Here is a 10,782-nt window from a genome sequence, read left to right as displayed (position 1 = left end):
ATGGAATTGGTTGTTTTGTGGTTTTATGTTCTGAGAGTGGTATGACTTTTGTGGGTAATGATATGGGTTTTGTGGACTGTAAGAAGAATTTTGTGTGTAATGGAATGCATTGTGTGAGTGGTGAGATGAATTATATGGATGTGGAAAGGAATTTTGTGTTGAGGCATATCCAAGTGGTGAGGGGTTTGGATGCGAAAGGCTCAGAGGTGAGGTTGAATAATTAAAGGATGATGGCTCTTGATGAATGGGGTGTGAATAAGTGAAATTTCTTTGGTTTTGATCTTCCCAGGTACAACTTGACTAGTAATCAAAGTCATCAAAATATGAACCATTTTGTGACCCTGGGAAGCACCCCATTTCATGTTCTTGATACTCCCATCCACCATGAGCATAGTAATGTAAATCATTCTGTGGTGGTGGAGAGTTTCCCATGAAATATGATTGACTAAAATATGATGGATGCTCCTTTCTTTCCTGCAGAAAGCTCTGTCTCAAACAATAATCACCAAAAGAAATTGGAATCTCCATTGTCACAGATGAGAAAATTTCCAGTGAGGCAATATCACAAACAGTTAGTTAGCAAAAGAAAATAAAGAAACAAAAGAAAACAAAGACAAAGGAAAAGTGTCTAATCTAGTAAATCAATCAACCGGTGGTTTGTTAATCACAGACAGATTGAAGAAGGAAATTTCCTGCATCATTCAAGGTGAATTAGAGACTCTCTATGAGTATTGGGAATGCTTTAGGAATCTCCTTGACTCGTGTCCCTATCACATGATTGACTAGTTGGTGTTAATTAGCTACTTCTGCCAAGGCATAAAGCCTCGAGACAAGACCCTCTTGGATGCTGCGAGTAATGGCTCTCTGACAAAGTACAAGACGATGACAGAAGCATGGCAACTGATCACCGATCTAGCTGAGTCTACCCAACATGCAAGGCAAAGGAAAAATCATGCCAAGGCCATTGCGGAAGTTTCTTCCAGTAGTGAGACCGCTGCTCTCACCAAGACATTAGGAGAGATGATTAATATACTCAAGCAACTACAACTCAATCAACAACAACCTCCACCTCCTCCACAACAACACTGTCAACAGTTAATCCCTCAGAGAGTATGTGGAATCTGCGCTTGCTACTCGAACTACACTGATGAATGTCCACAACTCCAAGAGGACAACACCTTGGCGGCCACCAATGCTTATTACAACCGTCTGAATCAAGGGTACTATCAGCAAGGCGGTAACTACAATTAATTACAATCAAGGTTGGCAAGACAACCCCAACCAAGGATGGAGAGATAACCACAACCAAGGAGGCACAGACAATGGTGGAAATCAAAGGTGGAATAATAACTACCAATAAAATCGGTATCAACAGAACCCTCCGTACCAACAACAAAGCCAAGGCCAAAGATACCAACCACCTCACCAAAGGCAAGTCCAAGCACCTCAATTCAACCAACCACAAGTTGATGCACGGAGAACTTGTCTCTCAACAAATCTCCCTTCGGCAAGTGTACCGAATTGTCGTCAAGTAAAACTCACAATAGAGTGAGGTCGAATCCCACAGAGATTAACGGATTAAGCAATCAATGGTTAATTGATTATCCTAGTTAGACGAATCATAATAGAGTGATAAGTAACAAGGAAATGTAAATTGACAGAAAAGTAAAGAAAGTAATAAAGTGCAGAAAAGTAAAATGACAAGAAAAGTAAATGTAAGAACTAAAAATAAAATGAACATTGGGATCAAGAGATATTGCAATCCTCCGGATCATGCTCATTCTCATCTCTTCCTCAATCAATGCACTCATTGATCTCCTTGGCAATCTTAAGTGATTGAATTACAATTTCTTGTAATTCAATCTCTCAAATCTTGATCAATAGCCAATTCCTTGGTCAATTGCTCATTAGAAGAGATGAAGTATGGTCACTGATTATACCACATGCATTTCCCAAATCAAGTGTTGGAAGGATTATAGTCACATATCCATCCACACCCAATTTGGTCCAGCATGAGAAAGCATTTCTAGCATGATCTCTTCATTCCACTTTCAAGGTTCAGAAGAGATCCAAGTATGAATAGTTTCTTTTCCAAGATAACTATCCAATTGGATGAAGATTGAAAGCTCTCTAGTAAAATCAAGAGGAAAGAAAGAAGAAGAAGAATAAGAACTACAATTGATCCATTGAATCACAATAGAGCTCTCTAACCCAATGTAAAGAGTTAGTTGATCATTGCTCTACAAAAATAGAAAAGAAAGAAAGTGCAGCAAAGTAAAGATGAAGATTAAAACTGGAAATAAAACTTCAAAATTCATAAATGAAATGTACAAAGAAAGAAAAGGAAAAGTGTGTGAGGGAAGGGAGTCCGAAGACCCCTCTTCAATCCCCCTTTCCAGAATCCCCCCCCCCCCCCCCCCGCAATTCAAGATTGTCCAGCTTACTTGAATGTAAAAACTAAGGCCTTTATATAGGCTCTCCTAAATTACAAAATGAAATTAAAAGAAAATTACAATTAAATGAAAATTCCTATTCTAGATGCTTCTTGTGGTCTTGATTGGTTGACAATTGTGGGCTTGCTTGCTTGAGCTTTGAAGTGGACTTGAGAGAGAAGTGAGTTAAGTTGAGGTCCAGGTGCTAAAGTTAGTGCTAAAGTTAGCCACACTAACGTTACAAGTGTGGCATTAGTCCTAAAGTTATTGTGGCTAACGTTGCGCTTGCTGCCCAGTTGGTATTTTTGGGACTTAAAAGATGCCTCTTGTTTGTACTCCAATTTCATGCCCACTATAGAGTATTATATATCGTTAGAAAGCTCTGAATGTCAGATTTCTAACGCAACTGGAATCACCTCAATTGGACCTCTGTAGCTCAAGTTATGCCCCCTTTGAAGTGAACATGGTTGCTGGCATAGTTGCTAGCGTAAATGGAAAACTTGAGTGCCAATAACGCTAGCGATCAGGGCTTCATTATTGCCAGTTTCTGAAGCTCAAACTTAGTGTCCACCCCATACTATTATATATTGTTGGAAATCCCTGGGTGTCTACTTTCCAATGCCTTTGGAAGCGCATCATTTGGAGCTCTACAACTCGAGTTATACTTCTTGGAAGGTGAAGAGGTCAGTTGGCCTTAATACAGGTTGATACCATGTTCATCAATGCACTTTCGGGGCAGGTTTTCTCCCTCAAATTTAGTGTCAACCATATAGTGCCATATATGCTTGGAAATATCTGGAATCCTACTTTCCAATGCCACTGGAATTACTTCATTTGGAGCTTTGTGGCTCAAGTTATGCGTGTTTGAAGAAGGCATGGTCAGGCTGTCAGGTGCCACGTTAACTACCACGTTAACTAGGTTAACGTGGGAGTTAACGTGGCTTATTGGGGCTTGTGTGGGTTCCTTCCAATGTTAGTGACAATGTTTGGTGTCACTAATGTTGTCGACCACCTTGTTTCTTCACGTTAGCTTCCATGTTAACTAGGTTAACGTGGGAGTTAACGTGGCTTATTGTGACTTGGCCAACGTTAGTGATAAAGTTGAATGTCACTAACGTTGGCTTCCCCTTTACTTCTTAACGTTAGAGGCCACGTTAACTAAGTTAACGTGGCAACTAACGTGGCCACTTATGTGCTTGGTCCAACGTTAGTGATAATGTTAAGTGTCACTAACGTTGGCTCCATTTCCTTTCTTCAAAGTTAATGCCACTAACTTTTCTCACTAACGTTGTGGCTTTCCTTCCTTCCACGTTAGTTCCCACGTTAGTGTAACTAACGTAGCCACTAACGTGGCTCTTCTCTTCTTCTTTTGGCCTGAAATCAATCAAACAAAGTGCATCAAAGTCTTGCTCTTAATCATGGGATCATGCATCATCCAATTTATCATATAATTCATGCAAAATTCTCATGAAATCATGTAAAGTGCACAATGTATGATTGAATCAAGATGTAAGTGAATATCTACCCAAGACTAGCTTATTTCCTAAGAAAATGCATGAAACTACCTTAAAAACAGTAAAGAAAAGGTCAGTGAAACTGGCCAAAATGCCCTGGCATCAGAAGTCCCACAAATTACCTACCCTTCTTCTTCCTCCAACCAAGATGAAACACTCTATTATATTCTTCAAGGATAAAAAGAGCTTCAAACTTCACTTACCTCTAGCCTCACTGGTCTTACCTCCACTCTTCAAGCTCTTATATCCTGGATGAAACCACCGTCTACCTCCAATACTCAACCTTCAAGCTCTAGTGCACTCCCCTCTCAACCTTTACCCAACTCCAAGGGTGGAATCAATGCCATCACTTTGAGATCCGGCACTACATTACAAGAGAGGAGTCCCGAGGAGCCAAGCTCAAGAGAAGACGTTCAAGATGAAGAAGTTATTGAGATAGAAGATGTTGAAGACGAGGATGAGGTACAAGAGGCAGTTGAAGAAGAAGTGGCTCAACCAAGGGATGGAGTATCTAAGGAAGAAAATGTGTTGAGAGAGGCCATTCCCATTCCTTTTCCATACCTTGCTAGGAGGACTAAAAAGCAAGTGGAGCTAGATCCTAAGATGGTGGATATCTTCAAAAAGGTTGAGGTAACTATTCCACTTTTTGATGCTATTCGCCAGGTTCCTAAGTATGCTAAGTTTCTAACGGATTTATGCATGAATAAGGAGAAGATTCATGATTTAGAAACTATTCCTTTGGGTAGCTTGATTTCTGCTCTGATGGGTGCTATACCGGAGAAATATGGTGATCCCGGTCCATGTATAGTTACATACACTATAGGTGGTGTACAGTTTATGGATTGCATGTGTGACTTAGGTGCATGTGCCAGTATTATGCCATTATCTGTTTATGATGCTTTGATGCTTCCACTGTTGAGAAGGTCGGCAGCCCAATTTGTTTTGGCAGATAAGAGCATAATCTCAGTGGTTGGCATTGCGGAAGACGTCTTGGTGAGCATTAAGGGGTTGACCTTTCCTATTGATTTTTACATTCTTGAGATGCCCCCTAATGACTCAGGAAGACCATCATCTATCTTTCTTGGAAGGCCGTTCTTGAAGAATTCTCGGTTTAAATTGGATGCCTTCTCGGGTACCTATTCCTTTGAGATTGATGGAAGAGCAGTAAGCTTCAACCTTGATGAAGCTATGAAGTACTCACCGGAAGACCACTCCATCTTCCAGTGTGATATTATTGATGAGACTGTGGCTGAAGTTCACCGAGAGAAAGTTGATGAGAAGACCATGGTTCAAGATGCAAGTGTGGGGAAGTCCCCTGAGTATACTGAAGATACTATGCCACCTCCAGTAATCCCAGATGATCAAGTGCCAAGCCATAAGCTGAACATGGAGTTGAAGCCCCTTCCACCTCACTTCAAGTATGCTTATCTTGAAGACAATCAGAAGCCCCCGGTGATTATTGCAAAGGAGCTTACTTCCCAACAAGAGGAGCGTCTGCTTAATGTACTGAGAAGGAACAAGAAAGCTATTGGGTGGAGTTTGGCGGACATAGTAGGTATAAGCCCTCAAGTCTGTGAGTACTGCATTTTTCTAGAGGATGGAGCCAAGCCTATCCATCAACCTCAAAGGCGGTTGAACCCCACAATTCTGGAAGTTGTGAAGAAGGAAGTGACACGACTGCTAGAAGCTGACATTATCTATCCAATCTCAGATAGTGAGTGGGTTAGTCCAGTACAAGTCATTCCAAAGAAGTCCGGAGTCATAATAATGAAGAATGAGAATGGGGAACTCATGACTACAAGGGTGCAGAATTCCTGGAGAGTGTGCATTGACTACAGGCGCTTGAACTTGGCCACTCGCAAGGATCACTATCCACTACCTTTCATCGATCAAATGCTTGATCGCCTGTCAGGTAAATCACACTATTACTTTCTAGACGGTTATACTGGTTATTTTCAGATCCATATTGCTCCAAAAGATCAGGAGGAAACAACTTTTACATGCCCCTTTGGAACGTATGCATATAAGAAAACACCTTTTGGTTTATGTAATGCACCGGCTACGTTTCAAAGGTGCATGATGAGTATCTTCTCGGATCTTTTTGATCATTGTATGGAAGTATTTATGGATGACTTTAGTGTCTATGGTGATTCCTTTGACCTTTGTTTGGATAATCTTGCTAGAGTATTAGAATGATGTGCTAGTTCAAATCTTGTACTTAATTTTGAAAAATGTCATTTTATGGTAAAGCAAGGTATTGTTCTAGGCCATGTTGTTTCTAATACTGGTATATCTGTTGATCCTGCAAAGGTTGATGTTATTTCTGATTTACCTTACCCCTCCTCTATGAGGAAAGTCTGTTCTTTTCTTGGTCATGCAGGTCTTTACCGGCGTTTTATCAAGGATTTCAGTAAGGTTGCACTACCCCTGTCCCATCTGCTGCAGAAAGACGTAGAGTTTGACTTGAGTTAAGACTGCATAGAAGTATTTGACAAGCTGAAGATTACCTTGACCCAAGCTCCTATTGTGAGAGGGCCTGACAGGAGTAGGCCGTTCGAGATCATGTGCGACACATCTAACTATGCGGTAGGAGAGGCACTGGCTCAGCGTGAAGGTAAGGATCCGTATATTGTTGCTTATGCTTCTAAAACTTTAGATGGTACCCAGTCTAATTATACTACCACTAAAAAGGAACTTTTAGCTATTGTTTTTACTTTGGATAAATTTCGGGCTTATTTACTTGGAACCAAAGTGGTAGTATATTCAGACTATGCGGCTTTGAAATACTTGCTAGCTAAGAAAGATTCTAAACCAAGGTTAATCCGTTGGATATTGTTATTGCAAGAGTTTGATCTAGAGATCAAAGATAGGAGTGGTTCCCAAAATTTGGTGGCGGACCACTTGAGTCGCCTAGAACATATTAAAAGTGACTCCACTCCTATCAATGATGTATTTTCACTTGATAGCTTGGAAGCAATATCTGAGGTGGTTCCTTGGTATGCACCCATAGCTAATTATTTGGTTAGTCGTACCTTTCCTCCAAATTTTTCTAAGTATCAAAAGGACAAGCTCAAGAGCGAGTCCAAGTATTACATATGGGATGACCCATATTTGTGTAGATGTGGTACTGACCAAATAATTAGAACATGTGTCCCACAATCCAAAATCCAGTCTATTTTAGAGGCATGCCACTCTTCTGAGAGTGGTGGACACTTTGGTCCTCAGAGAACTGCAAGAAAAATTTTGGACTACGGATTTTGGTGGCCCACACTTTTTAAGGATGCTAATATTTTCTGTGACTCTTGCCACCAATGCCAGAGGTTTGGAAACATATCCAAGAGGGATGAGATGCCCCAACAACTCATGTTGTTTTGTAAAATTTTTTATGTTTGGGGTATTGACTTCATGGGTCCATTTCCAAACTCGAATGGTTTCTTATACATTCTGTTAGCTGTTGATTATGTTTCTAAATGGGTGGAAGCAATTCCTACCCATACTGATGATGCTAACGTGGTTGTTTTTTTTTTTTTTTTGTTAGGAATAATATTATTTGTCGCTTTGGATCACCACAAGCAATCGTGAGTGATCAAGGCTCTCATTTTTGTAACAGAAGAATGACAGGTTTGCTGAAGAAACATGGCATCATTCACAAGGTGGCGACGGCTTACCATCCCAAACAAATGGCCAAGCCGAGGTGTCTAATAGAGAGATCAAGCGCATACTCGAGAAGATTGTTAAACCTCATAGAAGGGACTGGAGCTCTAGGCTTGGAGATGCGCTTTGGGCTTATCGGACAGCTTACAAGACACCCATCGGCATGAGTCCATTATGCCTAGTCTACGGAAAGGCTTGTCACCTTCCGGTGGAGGTGAAACACAAAGCTTACTGGGCTGTGAAGGAATACAATTCAAGATTGGGAGGAGCCAGAATTGAAAGGATATTGCAACTGGAGGAATTGGAGTGCCTTCGACTAGAAGCATATGAAAACACAAGGCTCTACAAAGAAAAGGTGAAGGCGGTACATGACAAGCACATTAAGAGAAGAGAGTTTAGAGCTGGAGATCAAGTCTTTCTCTACAACTCAAGGTTGCGGTTAATGTCGGGCAAACTGAGGTCAAAGTGGGATGGACCCTACGTGGTAGAGAAGGTAGAACCGTATGGAGTTGTCCACCTAAGTCACCCCTCAAGCCCTACCTTCTTCAAAGTCAATGCCCACTGTTTGAAGCTGTATCATGGTGCGAAAGTGAAGAACAACAAGGAGCTGGAGATCTTCCTCTTAAACGATCCAGCAAAGGAAGAGGGCTAAGCCTATGGATCGTCCAACTTAATGATGTTAAAGAAAAGTGCTAGGTGGGAGGTAACCCACCATGGTATGATCTTCCTTTTTGTAGTTCTATTTTATTTAATTGCTTATGTTTGTTTCATTAGTGTCTTTGTTAATTTTCAAATCAGCATGTTTCCCTTTTGTTCTGAGTAATTTAAAAAAAAAACCTACCACGCGTGCGCATGCCTGACGCGCACGCGTGAGATCGCGGACAGGCATCATGCAAAAATGATGCTTGAATGACGCGTCCGCACGGCTAAACAGAAAGTTGTGCTGGGGCCGTGCAGACAGGGGGCAAAGGGCACGGGCACAAGTCACGCGCACGCGTGACCCACCCGTACGCATCAACGTCCATTTTCCAATTGTGCTGAATTCGTGCTGGGACCATGCCACAGTACGACCTAGACAGAAAGTTGTGTCAGGCTCATGCTGGCGGGGTGCTGGGAGCGCGATGCTGCCCACGCGTACACGTGGCCGATGCGTATGCGTCGCCCCGTCCCCAGAAATGGTGCTTGTCTGCGGCTGACATTGTGCCCCTGCATGGCTCGAACAAAGAGTTATGCCGAGCCCATGCGGGTACTGTGCGAAACGCGCAACTCATCCCCACGCGTACGTGTAACCGATGCATGCGCGTCACCTTCATTTTTCACGATCCACGCGTACGGGTGGACGACGCTTACGCGTCACTATGCGTTTTTAAAACTCCAACACGCAGACCTAGTCTGCGCCGTTTCTCCCCCCCTCCCCGCCCTTTTTTCTTTTGCTTCTTTTCTTTTCTTCCCTCCTTCCTTCTTTGTTCCTTCTTCTTCCTTTCTCACTATTCTTCCCTTCTTTTCCGGCGGACCTCCATCGGCAGCCATCGTTCTCTCTCTCTCTCTCTCTCTCTCTCTCTCTCTCTCTCTCTCTCTCTCTCTCTCTCTCTCTCTCTCTCTCTCTCTTACTATTCTTCTTTCTTACCCCTATTCTTTCTTTCTTACTCCCATTTACCACTATTTTTTTTTGCTTTCAAGGTTTCATTCTTCCCTCATTATATTCTCTATTTTTCTTTAATTTTGTTACATCTCATCACTTTATTTTCTTTTTGCTACACTTTATTTTCTTATTTCTTGCTTAGTTTTAGTTCTTTTGTTTTCAATTTATTGTATGTTTGAAATTGGTGTTGGATCATTATTCCTTTTATAAATTCATTGGATTGATTGGTGCTACTTGCTTTATTGGATATAATTTTTTTTCTCTCATGGTGTTATATGTTGGTTTTGTCAACTTGCTTGTTGAAGAATACAATGTACACTACGTGTTTGTGAAAGAGTTTCAATGATTTCTTACTTTAATTTTGCTTTTATTTCTGCATTCTTTACTACTTTTTCACTACACTTATCTTATTAATGCATTCTTCATTATCCTGACTGGTTTCTTTACAATTCTCCTTTTCCCTCATTTTCAGTATGACAACTGCGAAAGGAAAGGAGAAATCTTCTAAGAAAACGGTTTCAAAAAGGCAAGCACCAAAGTCACCCACAAACCGGCAGCCTTCTAAGAAATCAAAAGTGGATATCTGCATTGATTAGTCAGACAAGAAGCTTCCTGCTAAGGATACAGCGCGATTTGCCAACCGCTATTGTGAAAGGATGCATGCTAATATTATGGAGCGAAATCTCCACCGTGAACGCCTCCTCTTTGTACCGGACCATTTAAGACAATATGTGGAGGATTGAATGAAGAGGAGATGTTGGGGCTTCTTGAACCGAGATTTAATTGAAGTTAACTTGTCTCGGGTTGATGGATTTTATGCTAATTACCAATCCCCGACCCTTGACTCAATCTATATGCGTCAGAAGCAAGTCCCTATTTCAGAAGACGCCCTTCACCGAGTGCTGGGCATCCCACCAAATCTAGAAGGGTTGGATGCCTTCCACAAAGCAGAAATTGCCCGCAAAGGTTATACTTTTGATTGGGACCCCGTCTTAAAGGCCATTGCTAAGCCCAAAAGCACTTGGATTTATGAGCAAAGCAAGGTTAACCCAAAGGGGCTTTCAGCTAATGATTTAATAGATGAGGCTCGTCTATGGCAACAAATTATGTCTCACTACGTCTGGCCGAGTACTCATGAGTCCTCTATCACCGGGGACATGTCCGTGCTTGTATGGTGCATTCTGACTGAGAGGCCACTTAGCATCCCTTGATTCCTCCGCCGGGCCATGGGCCACGTTCACACGATTGGTAACATTCCCTTCCCAGCCTTGGTCACGGAACTAGCATCTGCGGCTAGCATTCCACACGAAGCGGATGACGTCAAGTGTAAAATTCCCTTAGCCGATGAACTGGTTCCCCATGGGAAGTGGTTTATGCCACAAGTGCCACCCAAGAGCCTGAATGACAACCCGTCTGTGGATGCCCCATTATCTTCCGTCCCACCATCATCAACACCCTATGCACCACCACCGTCCAACCACCAGCTGCTACTTGAGATCTTGGAGAGGATAGACCGGCACGGCCGGCTAATAAACCCATA

At 42.0% G+C, this 10,782-nt stretch overlaps 1 protein-coding gene across 1 annotated transcript; it reads left to right on the top strand.

The window, feature by feature from the left end:
* The first annotated feature begins 1,322 nt into the window (after positions 1 to 1,322).
* LOC140182298 (uncharacterized) lies at positions 1,323 to 8,252 on the top strand. Its single transcript, XM_072228457.1, has 10 exons — positions 1,323 to 1,431; positions 4,323 to 4,576; positions 4,655 to 5,078; positions 5,202 to 5,311; positions 5,366 to 5,804; positions 5,906 to 5,961; positions 6,257 to 6,326; positions 6,420 to 6,560; positions 7,066 to 7,070; positions 7,557 to 8,252. Exons 1-10 carry the CDS (start codon positions 1,323 to 1,325, stop codon positions 8,250 to 8,252), a joined length of 2,304 nt encoding a protein of 767 aa, XP_072084558.1.
* Positions 8,253 to 10,782: the final 2,530 nt, after the last annotated feature.

The sequence above is a fragment of the Arachis hypogaea genome, chromosome 19, assembly GCF_003086295.3.
Source record: "Arachis hypogaea cultivar Tifrunner chromosome 19, arahy.Tifrunner.gnm2.J5K5, whole genome shotgun sequence".
NCBI lineage: Eukaryota > Viridiplantae > Streptophyta > Magnoliopsida > Fabales > Fabaceae > Arachis > Arachis hypogaea.
Note: the sequence above shows the minus strand (reverse complement) of the source record. Positions and strands in the feature narration are given on the sequence as shown.